At 42.8% G+C, this 22854-nt stretch overlaps 1 protein-coding gene and 1 pseudogene across 3 annotated transcripts in view; both read left to right on the forward strand.

The window, feature by feature from the left end:
* The window catches only part of NCMAP (non-compact myelin associated protein), a 42874-nt gene extending 36071 nt beyond the window's left edge, over window positions 1-6803 (forward strand). For all 3 annotated transcript variants that reach the window (XM_081817758.1, XM_081817760.1, XM_081817759.1), the window contains exons 3-4: window positions 1405-1489; window positions 3731-6803. In XM_081817758.1, coding sequence (XP_081673884.1) covers window positions 1405-1489; window positions 3731-3872 — 227 coding nt within the window. In that variant the 3' untranslated portion in view covers window positions 3873-6803. The remainder of the gene's footprint in view (window positions 1-1404; window positions 1490-3730) is intronic.
* Window positions 6804-12133: 5330 nt separating this feature from the next.
* LOC102731504 (V-type proton ATPase subunit D pseudogene) lies at window positions 12134-13355 on the forward strand (annotated as a pseudogene).
* The last annotated feature ends 9499 nt before the right edge of the window (window positions 13356-22854 follow it).

Consider the following 22854-nt stretch of genomic DNA (forward strand, 5'->3'; position numbering starts at 1 on the left):
TCACTAAATGAACATAGTTGGGTAACCAGCCCGCAGATCAAGAAGCAGACCACCTCTAGGATCCCAGGCGTCCCAGCACCCCTTGCCACACTATCCCCACCTGGTCAAGGGAACCCGCTGTTCTGACTTCTCCTATCAGACATTAGTTCTACCTGGTTTTGAGCTTTATAGAAATGGAAACATACCGTACATGCCCTTTTATATCTGGCTTCTTTTATTCAACATTATGTTTGTATGCACATACTTTAACGGCTGCAACATACTGCGTATATGTGGGTGTGTACATAATATCATACTCTCTTTTCCACAAATCATTCAAACTATAGGGCAATATTTCATGAGGTAGGCATGCCATACCTTATTGAACCATTCCCGTGTTTAGAATATAAATAACATTGTAATTAACATTTTCATTCATACAGCTTTTTCTGTATTTAGGATTATTCCCTAAGATAACACCCCAGAATCAAATAGATTGGCTTAAAGTATGACCCGCCCCATATGGTTTTTTTGTATTTTCAATTTCAATTCCCACAAGGATGTTGATTTTGAACGTGGAATTAGAGGTGGCCAAGGAGATTGAGTGCTGATACTGAAATTAGAACCTGAGATACTAAGCCACAAAGACATTCATTATAGCCTTGTTTTTCATAGCATAAAATTGAAAACAACATACATATCCTCAATACGGAATTGGTAAACAAGTTATGTCACATCCAAACAATGGGGGACTACATAGCCATCAAAGTCATGAAAAACAATGTAATGACATGGAAAGATGATTGGGATATGGTTGTAAAACTGCATGTTCCATTTTTATCAAGTGCATATTTTCCCACTTTTATGACTATTTCCTTAAGGTGGATTTTCAGACATAGGATTAATAAATTACTCAAAAAATGTGGAGTAGATAGGTATTTAATACACATACATGTGTATACATGATGACATTGGTGAAAGTACGTATGTGTAGATGATCAGTGGTTCCTGGGTCAATGAGTTCCTTTTTTTTTTTTTTTTTGTATTTTATTTTCAAAATCAGCTATAAAATTACATATTACTTTGTATCATCACAAAGAGGCAAGGGCGTTTTGCTTGCCTGTTTCACAAAGGAAGTTGGATGCTGTGTTAGGACTGATAACAACAGGATGGCCTGAGACAGGATTTGGGCAGGTGATGTGCTGAGGACACCGCCCTCCAAGCCCCCCTGTGGGGAGGGGTGCCCCGCCACTCTGGATATGTCTCTGTCCTGGGGTCAGCAGGCAGAGTGCCGGGACAGCACACCCTCTCCTCGCCCAAGCCAGTGAGGATGGGAGGTGCGGGGTGGAGGTCCCCCTCCCAGTCTCTGGATGCTTCCCTTCATTTCAGTTTATACGTTTGCCATTCCCACCCCTCTCCTCGTAGGTTCTGGAGCCATTGTTGCGGCCATTGTGGTAGTTGTCATCATCATCTTCACCGTGGTTCTGATCCTGCTGAAGATATACAACAGGTACGGGATGCCCTGGGCTCTGAGGCTCTTGTCCCTTCGGTGATGTCAGAATGAACGCAAACTAACTCTTTGGGGGTGCCAGCCGCGTGCCCCACAGGACCCATGAGGCCGTCGTCCAATGCTCGGACCCTCTGTGGGTCCTTTTTTGACATCTGTTCTCCTGTAGGAACTTCATGGTAACCAAATATTTTTGTACCTGCAGAGATAGTTGTTAAATATAATAATCATCATGACAGTGCTAATGACCTTGAGCACTGCGGTAAGGTGACGTACGGTCATAGAGGAATATGTTCCAGTCCTTTAATCTCGGGGAGCCCTCTGCTAGGCTGTGTTGAGCAGACCACGTGAGTATTTGAGGTGACAAATACTGGGATGCCTGTACCCCCAGCTCCGCTTTCTGGAACCAAATAGGAGGAAATAATACCATGTGATTGCATAAAGAATAAATGTTGTGTTACCACCTCTAAGTCACAACTTCTTCCCAGGCAAGAAATCAAAATAGACTATAAACACAACCACATCATAGAAGACTTGGAAGCCATTAAAAAAAAAAAAAAAAGATATTGCAGGAGTGTGTTTATTGATGAGGAAAGCTGTTTACAATGTATCGGCAAAGTTTACAAAGAGCATATGTACATTATAGTTATACACGTGGTTACACACACACACAACCAAGGAAGATTCAAATGCTACATGGCAAGGTGTTAACAACCAGTGTGTCTGCATGATGGAATTGCTGGTTGCTTGGTTGGTTTTTACAGGGGGACCCCTGTGTGTCTTTATTTTGAGGAGGTGCAAACATGCATTGTTTTTATAATAATGTTAATGTTATTTGTAAAACTTGTATGTTTCATATTATATATGTATCTAAAATGTATATATAATGTACACATATATTATATACATATATTGATCTCTTACCATGTGCCAGGCATGATTCTAAGCTCCTTGTATGTATTAACTCATTTAATCCTCACTACAACCCCACCAGTTGGGTAATTCTATATCCCCCAATTTTGTAGGAGTGAAACACGCACTGGGAAATAAGCCAACAAGCCCAAGTTTACTCAGCCTCGGTGGCAGAGTTGGGATTTAAACCCAGTACACGTGGTTTCAAAGAAAATACTCCCACCACTATGTGTAATAATAACAACAACACTTAATAAGTTATTTTTACAATTTTGAGGGTATTACAATTTGGATCCGTCCCAGACCAGGAAGTGGCATCCAACCATAGTGTCTGCCCTTCATCCCTGTCCATCATTGCTGGAGCTCTGAGCCCCTTTCCTAGGTTGTAATTTGGATGGAGACTACCCACCCCACCCTGTTTACAATGATGCCTGGGCTGCAACTGAAAGACCAGAGCTCGGTCTTTTGTCTCTCAAAGGCAGGCAAGTTTTTTAACCTCTCTGTGCCTCCATTTTGTCATCTTTAAAATGGAAGGCTCTCCAAGTGGGACAACTGCGTGATGGTTGCATGGGGAATACCCTTGTTTTGAGGAGTATTTAGGGGTGAAGTGGCATGACGTCTGCAACTGACTGAGATAGTTCAGGATTTAAAAAAACACTCTGTGTATATGTATGTGTGTAGATGTACACATGTGTAAAGAGAGAGAGAAAGAGGCAAATGTGGCAGACTGCTGGTAATCAGTGAATTGTTCCATGAGGGGTACTCAGGTACTAATTGTACTATTTGTGCAACTTTTCTGAGCATTTGAAATGAAAAAAAAAAAAAGCATTATGTTAGGTCAACAAGATGAAATTTCATGTAGATGTTAGAATTAATGATTGGTATAGTCATTGAATTTTCTGGCATATGAAAGGAAAGATTGGATATACATTTTAAGTCCATTCTCTTCTCAACTATGCAAAAAGTTCTTAAATATTTCTAACAATCAACTTGGCAAGCATAATGAAACTGCAAAATTTAACTCACACTACAACTTTGAACAGAAAAAAAAAATCATAGTATCTTCATTTCGTCTTTAATATAGTCACCTGACACTTTACTCATTCATTAACAGGAAAAAATAAAATAAAATTAAATATCTAACCTAAGTTACACAAAAAAATGGAAGGGTCAGGCTAGCTGATGTCTAAGGTTCCTTCCAGTTGTAAAATTCTGTGGGTGGCAATCAAGCAACATGATTTAATGATGATCTACGTTAATCTCCTTGCCAGAGCCAAAATCATAGGGTATAGAAGGTGGAAGACTCAAGCATGCATGCATATCTCATTCCAGGAAAATGAGGACCAGGCGGGAGCTGGAGCCCAAGGGGCCCAAGCCAGCCTCCCCTTCTGCCTTGGGCCCGAACAACAACAGCAGTCAACACCCTGCAACCGTGACCTTCAGCCCTGTTGACGTCCACGTGGAGACTCGGTGACCACCCCCCCCCACCTTGGTGCTATCTTGGCCACCATCCAAAAAGCGTTCTCCAGTCAAGACCCAGAAGCACATATCTCCTCTGGCAGCTTCACTATGAGTTCCTTCCGGTTGGGTCGACAAGGGGCATCTCATGCAAGTCTGGATGCTTCAGGCAACCCCCAACCCTGCCCTGCCCCGCCCCACCCTAGCTGTGTCCATGTCCCTGCTGCCACCCTTCCAAAAAGCTGTGGGACATTGTTTGTGCTCTTATGAGGTAGAGCTATGCCGGCAATCCACTGAAGTGGGTGTGGCTCTCTCGCCCAAACACAATTGCTAGACAGACAGCCCAGGAATCTTCTGGGCAGGAGTCAGGGGTCAGAGCATGCTCCCAAGAGTATCACTGCAGAGTCTGCCACTGCGGTCCTATAGGAATCAGTGCTGTAGCCACAGCTTTGCAGAGCAAAATACTCAATGCCGTTCATCGGGCACAGGGGAACTAACTTGGGCTAACTAACCAAAAAACCAACCCGTTAATTTATAACTTGTTCCTGTACTAGATGACTGCTAGCTAGCTCATGACAACCAGTCAGCAGATTTCTCCGTCTTTAAGAAAGGTAATGGGAAAGACAATTCTTCTCGAAAGGTTTCTACTTCATTAGCAAAGAGTCAGAGGACAAGGAATAGGGTGACCTTGAGGAATGATGGCCTCTAGGGCAAAAGCTTATTGCGGTGTCCTCGGGCCTTGAATGAGCCAGGAGCGGGTCAGAGCCCGTCCTCTCCCTTTGGGGCTGGATTAAGCCTAACTCAGTCTCATTTCTTGGCTTCCCTCTGTTTGGATTCTGAGCAGTCCCCTCTCTCCAGGTCACATCTCCCCTCCAAGGACCAGTATTAGAGACGGATAAGATTACAACCCTGTTTATGTTACCTGTGTCCTTCCCGGTGACCTTGCAGAGATCCAGGGCACATGTAAAGCACCACGTTCGCAAACCATTTCTCTGTACGGAGCTGATCTCTTTGACTCCTTAGCCCAGAGAACAATCTATTGAGAAGGAAAAGCATTTTGAAATTAAGAAGGCTTGCCTTCCAAGCCCTACCTCCTGGTCGTGTGGCCTTGGAAGAGTCACGTGGGCGCTCCATATTGGGTTTGCTAACCATAAGACTCACAGACTTGACTTTAATTAGTCAAGGACTTGGTAGGTAGAGCCGCTCGGGTGGTACCTGGCACTCAGCAAATGCTTAATTCATGAGAGCCAGCATTATTGTTACAGTATTTCTTCAATTGCAGGACGTATTTGTTCACATGTTAAATGATTCTGAAATCAGAATTTGTCTTAAAATTGATGGGTCCATTAATGTAGTATTTTTTTCTCTCTCCAAAAGCTGTCATGTACCTTACAGTTGAAGGCATCTTGGAAACAAGGCAATAAATCTTTACTCTGTTGCAGAAAGTGACACACTCTGACCTTTAACCTCAAATTCTAGGGGTCTCTTCCTCTTGGAGGCAGAAATCTCTTCTGAGGGGAAACTGAGGGTCAGGAAGGTAAGAAGGCTGACCCAGGGTCACAGAGCCATGTCATCCCACTATAAAAATGCTCGCTTGGATATGTCTGGAAAAATACTGGTAAATTCTTCCTGCCCAAACATCTTTTCTCCCTACTGTGTTTAAATATCCACCATGTACCAGGTACTTGGCAAGATGCTTTCACATAAATAAGCTCATCAGATATTTTTCCCAATAACCTTGGGAGGAATTATTTGTTCTGTTTGCAGGTGAGAATTGCAAATTCCAAGAGAAAGGTACTTGTCCACAGTCACACAGCTAGTTAAGTTGCAAAGATAAGACGCAAACCCACATTTTTGACTCCAAAGTCCCACTCTCCGTTGTACCACATTCTTCCCTAACATCCTGGCTCAAAGAACATGGATTCTTTCATGGGCCGAACAGGAGGAGGACCGGCTTGTCCACGTGTCTGCGCAGAGGTCAGGAGTCTGGCTTCCAAACTGACAGTAGGGGCAAAGCCACTTTGGTAGCCTCCTTTGGGCTCCCATGATTGAAGCCAAAGGACCCCTTTCTGAGCCCATCAAAGCTCTAAGGATTCCTGTTTCATTTCCCATAACCCTTATGCCCAAGGAGCAAGGGATAGAGTGCCATCCAACCAGGGAAAGCTATTTCCTGACGGACTCAAACCCCAAATAGATATGTTTCCCAAAAGTGTTCTGCTTTAAAAAAAAAAAAAAAAATATATATATATATATATATATATATATATTTTGTTTGTTTGTTTGTTTGTTTGTTTGGAATGTTCCAGCCCTAAAACCAAACTCTTCTGCCCATACTGGAATCTTCCTGGAATTACTAGAGGAATTATCCCTTGTTATGTGTTCTTTTGCTCAATGAAAGCTTGGAAGTGGAGGACGGGGGAGAGGCAGAGAGGTAAGGGGAGCCCAAGAAAGGGGTTTTAGTGTTTCGTTTTTTAGCTAAAGGAGATAACTCAATAAGCATCCTTTAAGGGCTCCTGTGTGCAAGTTGAAGTGCTACTAAACATATTGTCACGGTCCCCACTCTCAAGGAATCTGCCACCGGTCTCCTGGGACAGGGATCTTGCAACACAGTGGAGTACTTCATTTCTGACAGGTGCCTTTCCTAACTGAGCAGATGCCACCTTATTTGGCCACTGATTCAATAAAAGATATTAAACATCTAAAGAAAAATGTCTAGGGGCGCCTGGGTGGCTCAGTCGTTAAGCATCTGCCTTCGGCTCAGGTCATGATCCCAGAGTCCTGGGATCGAGCCCCGCGTCGGGCTCCCTGCTCTGCGGGAAGCCTGCTTCTCCCTCTCCCTCTCCCCCTGCTTGTGATCCTGCTCTCACTGTGTCTCTCTCTGTCAAATAAATAAATAAAATCTTAAAAAAAAGAAAAATGTCTAAAAATAAAGAAACTTAAACATTCATTGAGTTGACTTCAGTTTAAGTTAGAGTCAACGAATACCTTTTCTAAGAATTTCCTTTCCCTAACAATGTAAATAGGGTCCTTCGGAGAAGCCTGAGCTGTTGCAAACACTGTATTCTCACTGCTAAAGGGTGATGGGAAAGGTGGGCTGCCGGCAACGGGCCTTTCCATGAGTGAGAAAACCTGTCACCTTGATGAACTATTACAAAAGGAATCCCATTTCAGAGCCGGTCGTTAAACACCAGACGCGCTGATATGTCGAGGTGTGGGGACCTCTGGGAGTGAAGGAGACATTAGAATGCAACCCAAGTCACCAATAATGAAGTTTACCGTAACTGAGCTCCTCGTGTGTTCTAGGTGTATGATGGGTCTTTGCTACCCACCAGCTCCTCAAACCGTTACAACCCCCACGTGTAGGAGCCATCGCTATTTCTACTTTGGGAATGAGGAAACAGGCACGGGGAGGTAACACGTCATTGGGTAATGCAGTGGACAGGTGGCATTCTTGGGGTGGCCATTCTTGTGTCTGGGGAGTCTGCTACTTAAGAAGCAAGACCACCTCTTGCTATCAAAGCTGAAAAGGACAGACACTCATCTTCCTGGAGTCCCTTGCTGCTAGGGCGAGGGCAGAGGACCGAGGCCCTGCCGATCAGGCACCCCTACTGGGGACTCTGAAGCCAGAAGTTGGTAACATCAGCGGATAGGAACGGTGCAGAATACACTCGGGTGGCAGAAAGGTGGCTCACTGCCTTTCGAGAGGCAGCCACAGCAGGGTCTCCAGCAGCACGGCAGGCCCATTCCTGAGTCCAGCCCTGGATCCGCAGGGTTGGCTATGGGAGCTCAGTTTGACAGCAACAGCCGTGGGGTCTGGACCCAACTGGCTCTTTAGTGCGATTTTAGGCACCATATATGACAGCAAAACACTGAGCCTTCTGGAAATACCAGCAACTACCTCGTTCCATTTTCTGCTTCAATCAGCAGTCACTTCCTGCCGCCAGTACCTAGGGGCTGTGTGACTGTGGGGGCCTTGCTCATGGCCGCCCACCTCGGAAGTGGCTGGCACCGGAACCCGGGTCTCCAAAGCTCTCGCTCCGTCCTCACACATACTGCTGGCTGATGCTAAGTGATCAAGGGATCCACAAAGTGCTATGGAATCAGACAGAAGCTGGAGTGGCCTCCAATGACGTGTATCTCAGAGACTTTGTGAATGTTAATGAGGAAGTATTTTAAAAGGACCTGGAAGAATGGGGAGGATTTTTTTAAGTAAAGTCTTCTATTGGAGTACAACACACACACACATACACACACACACATATGTGCATATGTGTGCAGTTTGCAAAATGTTCACAAACTGAGCTCACTTGTGTAACCAGTATGAAGATGAAGAAAGGACATTACCAGCATCCTAAAAGCTCCTTTCCTCCCCCTTCCCTCCTCATGTCCCACAAAAGGTAACCAGCGTCCTGACTCCTACCTCCCTAGAACACTTTTATCTGGAAGTAGAATCGTGTGTAAACTCTTTTGCTTCTGGCTTCTGTCGCACAACATGGCGTTTGTAATATTTGTTCATATTGTCACATGTAGTTGAAGATCATTCATGCTCATTGTGGTCATCTTCGTCACGTGATGCATTTTGTTTATCCACTCTACTGTTTGATGCACATAGAAGTTGTTCCCAGTTTGGGTCTGTAACAGGTAGGACTGCTAAGAACAGTTCGGTGGCTCAGTTGGTTGGGCGACTGCCTTCGGCTCGGGTCATGATCCTGGAGTCCCGGGATTGAGTCCCGCGTCGGGCTCCCTGCTCAGCAGGGAGTCTGCTTCTCCCTCTGACCCTCCCCCATCTCATGCTCTCTCTCTTTCAAATAAATAGATAAAAATCTTTAAAAAAAAAAAAAAAGAACAGTTTGGTGGTCATGTATGTATTTCTGTGGGGAACATTACCAGTTGAGGAATATACAGAGTATATGGATATAGGCCTTCGTCAGCAGTGCCAAATAAAATTGCACCAACTTACATCCGCTGCCCCCCCAGTAGCATAAGGGAGTTCATCTTGCTCTACATTCTTCGCTGACACTAGGGTATTTTCAGAATCTTGAATTTCAGTCATTCTGATGTGCCCACAGTGGTCTCATGATGGTTTTAACTGAATTCCCTGATGATTAGTGGAACTGGTCCCTTTCTCGTATGTTTTTTTGTTTTGTTTTTAAAGATTTTATTTATTTATTTGAGAGAGGGAACATGAGCGGGAGGGGGAGGGGCAGAGGGAAAGGGAGAAGCAGACTCCCCGCTGAGCAGGGAGCCCTACACGGGGCTCCATTCCAGGACCCTGAGATCATGACCTGAGCCAAAGGCAGACACTTAACCGACTGAGCCACGCAGGTGCCCCTCCCTTTTTGTATGTTTATTGGCCCTTTAATTTTATCTTTTGTAAAGTTACTTTTCCATTTGTCCTTTTTTTTGGTTTTGGTTGTCTTCCTTTTTCATTATTGACTTGTAGGAGTTTTATATACATTCTGGATATGTCTTTTGTCTTTGTTATCCTGTGGCTTATCTTTATTTTAATAACAGCTTTATTGAGATATAATTTACATGACATCAGGTTTACCCTTTAAAAATATACAAGTCAGTGGTTGTTAGTACACGCATGGAGCTATGCATCCATCACCACTAATCAAATTCCAGAACATTTTCATCATCCCCAGAAGAAACTCCATACCCATTAGCAGATACTTCCCATAGCCATCCCCCTCCCCAGACCCTGACAACCACTAATTTACGTTTTGCCTATGGATTTTCCTATTCTGGACATTTCATATTAATGGAGTCAGACAATATGTGGCCTTTTATGACTGGTCCCTTTCACTTAGCGTAATGTTTTCAAGGTTCATCTATGTTGTAGCCTGAAATAATACTCCCTTCCTTCTTGTGGATGAATATCATGCCATTATATGGCTATACCACAGTTTATCTAGCTGATGGACATTTGGATTGTTTCTACTTTTTTTTGCTATTATGAATAATGCTGTGGTGAACATTCATGTACAAGTTTGGTGTAGACATACGTTTCAGTTCTCTTGGGCATGTACCTTAGTAATGGAATCACTGCATTATATGATAACTCTGTGTAATCTGTTTTTTTTTTTTTTAATTTAATTTGGCAGAGAGAGAGAGCACAAGCAGGGGAAGCTGCAGGCAGAGGGAGAAGTAGGCTCCCCACTGAACAAGGAGCCCGATGTGGGACTTGATCCCAGGACCCCAGGATCATGACCTGAGCCAAAGGCAGCCACTTAACCCACTGAGCCACCCAGGCATCCCTAACTCTGTGTAATCTTTTGAGAAAATGCCAAACTGTTTTCTGAAGTGGGGAGACCATTTTACATTTCCACTAGCAATATATGAGGGTTCCAACAGCTCCACATCCTTGCTAACATTTTATTGTCCATCTTTTTTATCACAGCCATATTTGTGGTTATATAATGGTATCTCATTATGATTTCTATTTGAATTTGCCTAGTGACTAATGATGTTGACTATCTTTGCATATGCAGATTGGCCATTTTATATCACTTTTGAGGAAATGCCAATTCAAATCCTTTGCCCATTTTTAAAAAATTGGGTTATTTGGGTTCTTTTAAATTGTTATTATTGTTGACTTGTAAGAATTCTTTATATATTCTGGTTACAAGTCCCTTATCAGATATATGATCTGCAAATGTTTTCTCCCATTCTGTGGTTTGCCTTTTTACTTTCATTCACTTTCACATTTGCAGCACAAAGTTTTTCATTTTGATGAAATTCAGTGTATCTATTTTTTTTCTTTTGTCACTTGTGCTTTTGGTATCATATTTAAGAAACCATTGCCTAATCCAAGATCATGAATATTTACTCATATGTTTTCTTGTAAGAGTTTTATAGTTTTACCTCTTACATTTACATATATGACCCAATTTGAAGTAATTTTTGTATATGGTGTGCGATAGGGATCCAATTTCATCTTTTGCATGTGGATATCCTATTGTCCCAGCATCATTTGTTGAAAAGACTATTTTAACCCCATTGAATTGTCTTGGTACACTTATCAAAAATTAATTGATCATAAATACAAGGATTTATTTCCAGACTCTGAATTCTAGTTCATTGATCTATATTTCTATTCTTATGCCACACTGTCTTGATATGTAGCAAGTTTCGGAATCTGGACATGTGAGTCCTCCAACTTTGTCCAGTCTTCTTTTTTTTTTTTTCTTGCTCAAAATATTTTGGCTATTCTGGGTCCCTTACATCTCTACATGAATTTTAGTACAAGCTTGTCACTTTTTCAAAAATGGCAGCTGAGATTTTGATAGGTACTACATTGTACTTACAGATCATTTTGGGGAATATTGCTATCTTAATATTAAGTCTTCTGATCCATGCACATGGAATGCCCTTCCATTTATTTTGGTCTTCTTTAATTTTTTTCAGTGAAATTTTGTAGTTTTCATTGTTTAAGTCTTACACTCTTTTTTAAAAATTTATTCCCAAGTGTTTTATTCTTTTTGATGCTATTATAAATAAAATTGTTTTCTTAATTTCCTTTTTAGGTTATAAATTCCTAGTGTGATTTTTGTGTGTTGACTGCATATCCTGCAACTTTGCTGAATTTGTTTATTAGCTCTGATAGTTTTTGTGTAAGATCTTTAGGGTTTCTACATATAAAATCATGTCATGTGACTAAGAGACCATTTCACCTCTTCCTTTACAATTTGGATGCTTTTTATCTCTTGTTCTTGCCTAACCCCTCTGGTTAGAACTTCCAGTACTATTTTGAATATAAATGTTAGGAGCAGACATCTTTGTCTTCTTCCTGATCTCAGGGGGAAAATAACCAGCCTTTCACCATCAAGTATGATGTTAGCCGTGTTGATAGCTGGCCTTTGTTATGTTGAGGAAATTTAGCTGTATTCCTAGTTTAAGTGTTCTTATCAAGAAAGGGCGTTGAATTTTGTCAAATGATTTTCTGCATCTGTAAGATGATCATATTGTTTTTGTACTTTATTAATATTGTATATATACTACATTGATAGATTTTCATTCGTTAAACCAACCTCCCCTCCATTGCTGGAATGAATTTCAGTCCTAGTATAAGATCCTTTTTATATGTTGCTAGATTTGTTTTGCAGTATTTTATTGAGGATTTTTGCACCTATCCTCTAAAAGATATTGGTCTATAATTTTCTTGTGATGTCTTTGTCTGTTTTGGTATCAGAGTAATACTGACCTCATAGAATGAGTTGGCAAGTATTTCCTCTTTCTTTTTGAAAGGGTTGGTGTTAATTCTTTAAACATTTGGTAGAGGCTGACTCCCTTAGAGGAAGGCCCTGTGGCTGGGGCAACCTCGATTGCCCGGATGGGGATCCGAGCCGAACTGTCATCGTCAGAATGTCGGGCAAAGACCGAATTGAAATCTTTCCCTCGAGCATGGCACAGACCATCATGAAGGCTCGATTAAAAGAAGCACAGACAGGTTGAAACCTCCCGAAGAAAAAATCTGATGCTATAACTCTTCGATTTCGACAGATCCTAAAGAAGATAATAGAGACTAAAATGTTGATGGGTGAAGTGATGAAAGAAGCTGCCTTTTCACTTGTTGAGGCCACGTTCACAGCAGGGGATTTCAGCACCACAGTTATCCAAAATGTAAATAAAGCCCAAGTGAAGATCCGAGCTAAGAAAGATAAACGTAGCAGGTGTTACTTTGCCAGTGTTTGAACATTATCATGAAGGAACTGACACTTATGAACTGACTGGTTCAGCCCGAGGTAGGGAGCAGTTGGCGAAATTAAAGAGGAACTACGCCAAAGCAGTGGAGTTACTGGTGGAACTAGCTTCGCTTCAGACTTCCTTTGTTACTTTGGATGAAGCCATTGAGATAACCAACAGGGGTGGTTATCCCTTGCTCGTATCTTCACAGAGCTGGATGACAGAGAGCGAGAAGAGTTCTATAGATTAAAGAAAATACAGGAGAAGAAAAAGATTCTCAAGGAAAAATCTGAGAAGGACTTGGAGCAACGGGGGCAGCTGGTGAGGTGATGGAGCCTGCTAATCTTTTGGCTGAAGAGAAGGACGAGGATCTTCTGTTTGAATAATCTTTCCTGCTCTGGTTCTTTCATAAGCCCTAACATGGCACCATTTTAATTCACGGTGTGTAGGTTTGGTATGTGTGGCTATTTATTTTTTGGCCTAAGATTTCACTGGTGGTAAAATTTCCCTGGATGTTGGTTATGGGACTACCTTTGCAAAATCCTAATTCAGCAACCATTTAGCACCTGAGATTTGTAGCCCCTGCCCAGGAACCTGTAGAATTTATTCAGCAGAAGCAGTACCCTGCTCCATGTACATCTGTTCAAGTGATCTGCTTACCAAGCATATTAGGAAATCCCCCTTAGGAAACAGCAGTGGCCTCAGGCCAGGTATGGCCGTGGCCGCCTGTGTTCCCACCTGCTCCGACATCGTGGCCCTGTTGTCTGGGATCTCTGCGGCCATCCTGTGGAACCCTGGTACTTCTCCCCAGCTTTATGAAACCTTCACTATTTGCCTTGCATGACAGGTCTCTGTCCTGTCTGTCATGGGAGTTTTGCCAATTTGAATGTGATTATGGTATAAACAGTAAAATGATTTAAAAATGAAAAAAAATAAAAATAAAAAAATAAACATTTGGTAGAATTTACCAGTGAAACCATCTGATTATTTGGGTCTGGGCTTTTCTTTGTTGAAAGATTTTTTTTAATTGCTATTACTAATTCAGTCACCTTACTTGTTGTAGATCTATTCAGATTTTATATTTATTCTTCAGTCAGTTTTGGTAATTTGTGGCTTTTTAGGAATTTGTCCATTCCATGTAGGTTAGCTAGTTTGTTGGCATACAATTTTTTGTAGTATTTTAATTCTTTTTATTTCTGAAAGATCAATAATGATGTTTCCTCTTTCATTTCTGATTTAGTAATTTGAGTATTTCTCTCTTTTTTTCTTGATCAGTTCAGTTAAAGGTTTGTTATTTTTATTAATTGTTACAAAGAACCAACTTTTGGTTTCATTGATTTTCTCTATTATTTCTCTATTGTGTCTGCCTTTCTAAATCTCTTAATGGTGTGTTTTAATGAAAATAACTTTTTAACCTGAATGGTAATTTACCAGTGTTCTCCTTTATAATTAGTGCTTTTTGTATCCTGTTTAAGAAATCTTTGCCTACCTAAAGGTTTTGAAGATTTTTCTCATATGTTTTCTTCCAAAAGTCTCATTATTTTACTTTTCATATTTAAATATACAATCCGTCTGAAATTGATTTTGGTGTGTGTGCAAGGTGGGGTCAAGATTCCTTTCTTCCATATAGCCATCCTATTGATCCGGAACCATTTTTTGAAAAGATCATTCTTTCCTGCAGTGTCAACTTTCTTATGAATCCAGTGACTGAATATGGGTGGTTTGAGTAGAAATTTTATAGACCAAGAATGGTGGCAAAAACAGGTCAGGTCGGGGAAAGAAAAGCAAGAATAAAACTTGGGAGTCAAGGCAGACTGTTCAGTTCACTTGCTCTTTCTTGCTTGCTTACATTCATGAGTGCATCCCAGGCCCTGGAGACACAGTACTGAGAGAGATGGATATGATCCCTGACCTCACAGAACTTATTGTGTAGCAGGGAAGACAAACAAGTCAATGACTACAATTTACATTATTATTTTTTACATTATTATTTGCCAATGACTACAATTTAGAGCAATTATATTTGTGATAGGAGGAACTTCAGGGTTTTATATAAGCCTCTTACTGGAGGGCCTAGTTCAGTCCAGAGGTTGGTAGGTAGGAAAAAAAGCTCCCCAGAAGAAATAACAAGTAAACTAAGAGTGAAAGATTGAATTAGAGTAAATCAGGGGAGGAGTAAGAGGATAGGAAAAGAGATAGGAAGAGAATCATCCAAGACAGCAGTGGGAGATAGGGGGCAGGGGGAGGGAAGAGAAGAGAGGCTCTAGTATGAAGGATCTTTAAATGCTTGGTTATTTTAAAGGCAGCGGGGAGCCTTTGAGGGTGCTTGAGCATCGAAGTGACAAGATCAGATCTGTGCTTTCAGGAGACTAATCCTGCTACAGTGTGCAGAATGGATTGGCGTGGGAGAGACTGGAGGCTGGGAGAACAATTTAGAGTCCATTGCAAGAAGTTAACAGGAGCATCTGTTATCTGTTAGTTTTTAAATGCCTTTTCTAAATAGTCCTCTAATTGTAAAGTTTTGTTCTTTTCCCTTTTTTAAGTAGCTATTTGTGGGTGTGCAGTAACCCAACAAAAATGTCTCCAGGAATTGCCCCAGGCCCACTGGGTGGGAGCGCACAGCAGGCGCATTGTGTCAGCTCTGTAGCCTTTTGTCCTACGACACCCATTCCCTGCACAGAACATTTCCTGGCAAAGAAGCAAACGGCTGCAGTTCATCAGATACTACAGTCCCGGACTCTGACCGTCAGCCCTCCATTTGGGAGAAGCAGGTAGAAACAAGACTGACCTTCAGGTCTCTAGTGAAGTGAAACCCTCTGTCTGCTGACAGCCCAAGGTCCCTTCCCTGCTCAGAACCTCCTCTTGAATGAATTTTGCCGGGGCCCCTGGTGCTCTTAGAAAAGTGCTGTGATGCCTTAATTGATCTCAAAGAAATGTAACAGCCCATTTATTCATTCTCTCCAGCTTTCCAGTTCTTGCCTTGGGAGGCACATGGGAGTAAAAGAGATGAAAAAAATATTAATGTATGGGTATTCACAACTTTGTGTGGGTTTTGTTTTGGTTTGGTTTTTTAAAGATTTTATTTTTAAGGAATCTCTATACCCAGCACGAGGCTCGAACTCACAACCCGGAGATCAAGAGCTGCATGCTCCACCGACTGAGCCAGCCAGACGCCCCAAGTATTCTTGACTTTGAATCAAGCAGTTTGCTCTTCATAGTAAAGATCAGAGGGGAGAAGAGGGTGATGTTTGTTTTGTTCTGTTTGTCTACTTCTCCCCTCTGGCTGGCCCCCAGCAGAAATCATCCTACCAGTCTCTTTAATTCATAGCACGCTCTCATCTTTGACCACATAGAGCCCACTCTTATTTCATCTTTTCCACTTCACCCTGAATCCCCACTGCCACTTTTCTTCTCTGCCATAGACACTTAATTTATTTAATTTGTCTCATATTAAAGTCAAACAAAGGTAAGCTTTCCGTGGACCACATAGGCCCCTTCAGGCACTGTGCCACCTCTCTGTTTTCCTCAACAGCAAAACTCTTCCAAAGTGCTGTCTCGGGAACAGCCTTGGGAACACTGTGGCTGGGGACAGAATGGAATGGAGGAGCAGCCCATAGAAGTGGACAGGGGGCATGAGTGGAGAGAAGCAGATCCCACAGAGGTATAGAGCCAAGTGTCAGATGGAGTCACTGTTTCCGTCCCTCTGGTCAGCTGGATGGCCAGAGGTCTGGGGGCCCCGACTGGGTGGCTGTGGGACTGCTGACTTGGGTGGTCTCGGGGCTGCTGGTGACCAGACACAGGGGTCATGGTGACCTGCACGAACACTTCCATGGCCACCGTCATGGGCGCTCTTGATGGATTTCCACCAAGAACACAGCCATGCCCATGGCCACGGCCGCACTCATGACATACCCATAGCTGCAACCATGGACCTTCACATGAGGATTTGCACCGCGGCCATAGCCATGACCACTCCTATCATAGCCCTACCACAGAAGACGTGAACATGACCCTGAGCACAGCCCTAGAAGCCATGGGGAGTCTACCACTCCAGGCATCAAGCAGGATCTGGACACTGTGGCTCTCTGGACCTGTGCCCTGGGGTCACAGTGCCCATGTCCACAACTCCTCTTCCTTGTCCCTGAAGAGTCCACATCCCTGGATCCACCCTCCCCTCCAGAGCTAGTTCAGTTTTGCCTAGGGTGGATTCCTGGAAGATGCCTTCTTGCACCTTGTCCCTCCTGCCCTGGAACTTGGTTTTCACCTTATTCTCTCTGGAGCACCATGGGAGGGCCCCGTTCTGTTGTGGGACTGTGGTCGCTCGGAGGAACTGTCACCTCTCTTGTGGTAGAGAAATTCGTGAGATAGGTAGCAGGAGGATATGCACACACTCAGGGTTACACGTGGAAGTCGCAGGTTGGAAGACAGGAGCATCCTTCGAAGGAGAAGCAAAGTGCAGAGGAAAAAGAAAAAAGGAAGTGGGATGGGGGGGAGGGGGAGAGGGGGAATCACCATTGCGTTCACTTCTGGAAGTGCTGGGGCTGCTGGATCAAGTTGTCATGATGGTGCCCCAAACCTCCAGCCTCTGACTCCTCCAGGTCAGGAGCGTGTCAAGGTTGTGGAGGGACATCTGCCCAAAGAAGGAGTTGTATACTAGGGAAGGGGGTACTTCGGCATGAGGACCATCCATTTGGGCAGTCTTACAGGTGCTGTACCAGTGAGAATGAGGGGTCAGAGGGACTGTGTTGTTGTGTTTGGGGGGCAAGGGACCATGAAGAGGTTTGGAGAGAGAAGGGTGATGGAAGTGTACCCCATGTCCCCCCTCCGCCATCGCCCCCCCGCCCCCCGTTCTCAGAGGACCAAGCTGCCACTCACAGGCTTCTCCGAGTTCTGCCCCCTGTCCCACTGGTTGGTGGCAGCTTCTGGGGAGACCGGAGCCCTGGATAGAGGGGGGAGCAGGAGGAGGGAGGATAAACATCAATTAAACATCAACCACGCATCCTGATTTGGGAGTGACAGGGAGGAGGGGAGTTAGTTGCTAATCTCACGGCCTGATTTTGTTGTTGTTGTTTCTGTTTTAGATCTCTCCTTGAATCAAGGGAGAGCTAGTAGAAATCAGATCCACAGATCTTCTGTCCACAAAACATTTAAACAAAACAAAAAAGTCCTGTCTCTACTTGTTCTCCCACTTCTCTTACCTGGTCTCTCTAGAGCCTTCTCCAGGGAGGCCTTCAACCCATCACTGCACGAAATTATCCTTTCCAGATCAGCTCCATCCTCCTTGCACATCTCTTCCACATGCAGCAGAACTGGGCATGGCCTACCACTCCTTCCTGCTGGCCCCCAGGACACCCCCCCGTCCCGCCCCGGTTCTCTTCTGACTTCAGTGACCATTCCTTCTCGGTCTCCTTTGCTGGCTCCTCATCACCTTCCCTACTTTTAAATAACAAGCACCTCAGGGCTTGGTCTCAGACTTCTTTGCCATCAGTGCTCACTCTCTTGGTGACTTCATCTAATCCCATGATTTAAGTACTACCATATGCTGCAATTCCCAAATGAGTATCATCCGACCTCTCCCCAAATTGTAGACCTAAATGGCCAACAGACCATGTGACAGCTCCACTTGGGTGTCTAACGGGCATCTCAAACAGCCCACAGCACGCTCTTGCTTTTTCCACCTAAAGCTACTCCTCCCCAGTCTTTCCCACCCAGTGACAAGCAACTCTGTTCTCCCAGTTGTTCAGGCCCAAATCCTCAGCCATCCTTGATTCTTCTATTTCCCTCATACCCACCCATTAGTAAATTGTCTGCTCTATTTTTTTTTAAAGATTTTATTTATTTATTAGAGAGAGCACAAGTGGGGGGAGTGGCAGGCAGAAGGTGAGGAAGAAGCAGGCCCCCCGGCTGAGCAGGGAGCCCCATGCAGGGCTCGTTTCCAGGACCCTGGGATCATGACCTGAGCCAAAAGCAGACGATTAACCGACCCAGGCGCCCCAGTCTGCTCTATTTTTAAATTGTGTATCTTTTCCCACTTTGCAGCTTGTCTTTTTCCTCCCTTTGTGGTATCTTTTGATGAACAAACTGTAGTCAAATTTATCTTGAGTTAGCACTTTAAAAAATATCTTGTTTAAAGAAGTAATCCCTATCCCTAGTCCTTAAAGATAATCTCCTAAAGCTTTTGTTTCGTTTTGTTTTGTTTTCCTCTTTTAGCCTTTGACATCTTTTCCACAACATTATTCTACACCACCATCACCTCTGTCCTGGATCCCTCTAACAGCCTTCTCCCTGCTCTCCCAGCTTTTAGTCTTGCCTCTGCACAGTAACCAGGGCGATCCTTTAAAAATAAGCTGGATCATTTCACTCCCCTGCTAAAAAGCCTCTAATGGATTCTCATTTCATTCCAAGCAGAATCTCGGCCACCATCGCCTCTCTCACTTCCTGCAACTCTCTCTCTCTCTCACTCCACTGTAGCCACATATTGATCTCCTTAATGTTTCTAAGACATGCCAAACACACGCCCACCTCAGGACCTTTGCACCTACTGTTCTCTTTGCCTGGAATTCTCTTCCTCCACATAGCCACAGTCTTGCTCCTCCTCCTAAAGTAGGCTCAAAGGTCACCTTATCAGAGAGGACGTCCATGGCCACCCTTTGTAAAACAGCACATCTTGCTCATCAACAATCTCCATCTCGCATTCTTCATTTACATTTAATTATCTATCTTCTTCTAAGAGAATATAAGTTCCACAAAGACCAGAATTCTGTTTTGTTTGCTGCTGTATTCCCAATGTTGAGTGGTGACTTGCATAATAAATAATGAAAGAATACTTAATGGATACATGATTGAATGAATGAATGTGTCTTGAAAAATACACAATCATCTTTTAAGGATAAATGTTTTGAATTTACATATGTTTTACATAAATGTGATATATTCTGTTTCTTACTTTTATCACTAATTGTATTTTTTTAAAGATCTAGCCATATTGGGGCACCTGAGTGGCTCAGCTGTTAAGTGTCTGCCTTCGGCTCAGGTCATGATCCCAGGGTCCTGGGATCGAGCCCCGCATCGGGCTCCCTGCTCCGCGGGGAGCCTGCTTTTCCCTCTCCCACTCCCCTGCTTGTGTTCCCTCTCTTGCTGTGTCTCTCTCTGTCAAATAAATAAAATCTTTAAAATAAATAAATAAATAAAATAAAGATCTAGCCATATTGCTGAATATAAATCCAGTTTATTATTTCTGACCACTGCATAGTGTTCATCACGTGCCATATTTTTCTCACCCATCTCCTTAATGGCAGATAGAGTTTGGCTCCAGCTCCAACTACATATACAAAATGAAAGAGACTCTCAAGGGATGTTTGGGTGGCTCAGCGGATTTAACGGCTGCCTTTGGCTCAGGTCAGGACCTAGGGTCCTGGGATCAAGGCCTGCATCAGGCTCCTTGCTCAGCGGGGAGCCTGCTTCTCCCTCTGCCTGCAGCTCCCCCTGCTTAGGCTCACTCCCTCTCTGATTAAAAAAGAAAGAAAGAAACTCTTAAATATATACCCTTGCTGATCTGTATGTGAGGTCTTTTTGGTATTTGGGTGGGGGTGAGGAGGAAGTTTTATACGCCCTGGAGTAGAATTGCTGAGTCATAGGACATAGATACAGCTAATTTGACTAAGTATAGCCAAGAGGACTTCCTGGGGAAAAAGCACACATAATTCATATCTCTATCAGCAATTAGTGGAAAATCCTGTTTCCTCCATACCCTTACTGACCCTTTGAATTACCTTGAGTTTCTAATTTTTGGCAATATTATGGATATAAAATATTTTCTAACTGTTGCTTGAGTTTGGATTTCTCTGATTGCCAAGAAGGAACACTTAGAGTTTTAGTACTAGAATCTGTAACATTTCAGGGTTTTTTTTGGGGGGGGGTAAGATCACAATTTTTTAGACACCAATAAAATTTATTAAGTCGTTTATTCACCTTTACCCTCCATATTTCATTGCTTTCTTTCTTTTTTTTAAATTTATTATTTATTTGACAGAGAGAGAGACAGCGAGAGAGGGAACACAAGCAGGGGGATTGGGAGAGGGAGAAGCAGGCTTCCCCCGGAGCAGGGAGCCCGATGCGGGGCTTGATCCCAGGACCCTGGGATCATGACCTGAGCCGAAGGCAGACGCTTAATGACTAAGCCACCCAGGCGCCCCTCATTGCTTCCTTCTGGATTCAATTCTCTTCTTTAGGAGTGATTTCAAAGAAGGCCTTTATGTGGCAATATTTCTGAGGCTTTGAATAAACATTACTTCACTCTAGTATTTAAATGACAGTATAACTAGAGATAAAATTCTGGTTTCAAAGTTCTTTTCCTCCAACACTTTGGACTGTCTTTTTGCATACCTGCCGCTAAGAAGTTCTTTTGTCTACAATTTAACCATATTGCCAGGAGTTTTTCTTTCCCCCCATTCTTTGTTATATTTGTAAAATACCAAATAAGGTATGTCACATTTTTAAAAAATGGCTCTACACACACTCTACAACTCAAGAGTTGGAGCATTACCAATCCTGTTTAATAATTTACCTCTGTGCTTTCTCCCTATCTCAACCTCCATTCTGATCCCCAGGGGGAACCACTTTCCTGAATGTTCCTCACCTCAAAAATAATTTGGTCATTAGTGCATGCTTCCCTAAAATAATACATTGTTGAATTTTACTAGTTTTTTTTTCTCCAGTTTTTTATAAATGAGCTCATACTGTGCATAGTCTCCTGCAACTTGTTTTTCCCCTCGATTTTAAAGTTTTATCTGTTTTATGGCATGCAGCTATACTCGATTCTTTTTCCTTTAAAATTCCATTTTTAAAATTATTTATTTAAGATTTTACTTATTTATTTATTTGAGAGAGAGAGCGAGCAAGGGAGGAGCAGAGGGAGAGAGACAAGCAGACTCCACATTGAGCATGGAGCCCCACTAGGGGCCGATCCCATGCCCCCAAGATCATGACCCAAGCTGAAATCAAGAGTCAGATGCTCAACCGACTGAGCCACTTAGGTGCCCCTAAAATTCCATTTTAGAAACATATTGCAATCTATTTATCCATGATTCAGGTGACAGACATTTAGATTATGTCCAGTTTTTCTTAGGAAGAAGAATACTGCTATGAACATTTTATACATGGCTCTTGGCACACATATGCATTGTTTGGAGTGGAAATGCTGGGTCATAAGGTTTTCACATCTTTCATTTTATTTGATAATGACAAATTGTTTTTCCAAGGTGTTGGCACCAATTTACTCTCTTGCCAGTAGACTATGAGAGTTCTGGTTAACCTACATCTTCAGTAACACTTTGAATTACCAGACTTCCTACTTTGGAATAGTCTAGTAGATACAAATTGGTATCTTGTGACCTTAATTTGAATTTCCCAGATCGCTGAAGAGGTTGATAGGTTCTTGTGTGGAATGTGGGCTCAAGACTTTGCCCATCTGTCCATTGGGTTGTCTGTTTTATTACTTATATGTGATAGTTTTGAAAGGGTATGTTCTATATACTAATCTTTTCTCAGTTATAGCAACATTGTCGCAAATATCTTCTCCCAGTTTGCAAGTTGTCTTTTTTACTCTCTCTGTGGTATTTTTTGATGAGCAAACGCTTTGTTTAACGAAGTCAAATTAACAATTTTTTTCTTTGATGGTTAGCACTTTATATCTTGTCTAAGGAAGTCTTCCTATCCCTAGGCCTTGAAGATACTCTCTTGAAGCTTTCTTTCTTTCTTTCTTTCTCTTTTGAAGTTTTGCCTTTCACTTTAAGTGTTTCATCATTGGAAATTGACTTTTGTGTGTAGAGTGAGGTATGGCTCCAATTTCATTTTTTCCCACATGCGTAACCAGTTGTCTCAGTGCCACTCCCCAGGATCTACAATGTCGCTTCTGTCTTATACCAAGTTTTTGTATACAAGTGGGTCTTTTTCTATGGTGCTGTACTTCTTGGGTGAGTTTGTCAATCCCTGCACAGATACTACATTTTCTTAATTCATACAGTGGGGCAGGGCTTCCTATCTTAAATTTCTCCTCAGCAGTGTCTTGGCTATTCTTGGACATTTGTCTTTATAAAAATTACGGCATCTTGGGCGCCTGGGTGGCTCAGTCGTTAAGCGTCTGCCTTCGGCTCAGGTCATGATCCCAGGGTCCTGGGATCGAGCCCCGCATCGGGCTCCCTGCTCGGCGGGAAGCCTGCTTCTCCCTCTCCCACTCCCCCTGCTTGTGTTCCTGCTCTCGCTATCTCTCTCTCTGTCAAATAAATAAATAAAATCTTTAAAAAAAAAAA

Source organism: Leptonychotes weddellii, chromosome 4, assembly GCF_054177405.1.
Source record: "Leptonychotes weddellii isolate Sample4059 chromosome 4, ASM5417740v2, whole genome shotgun sequence".
NCBI classification, from domain to species: domain Eukaryota; kingdom Metazoa; phylum Chordata; class Mammalia; order Carnivora; family Phocidae; genus Leptonychotes; species Leptonychotes weddellii.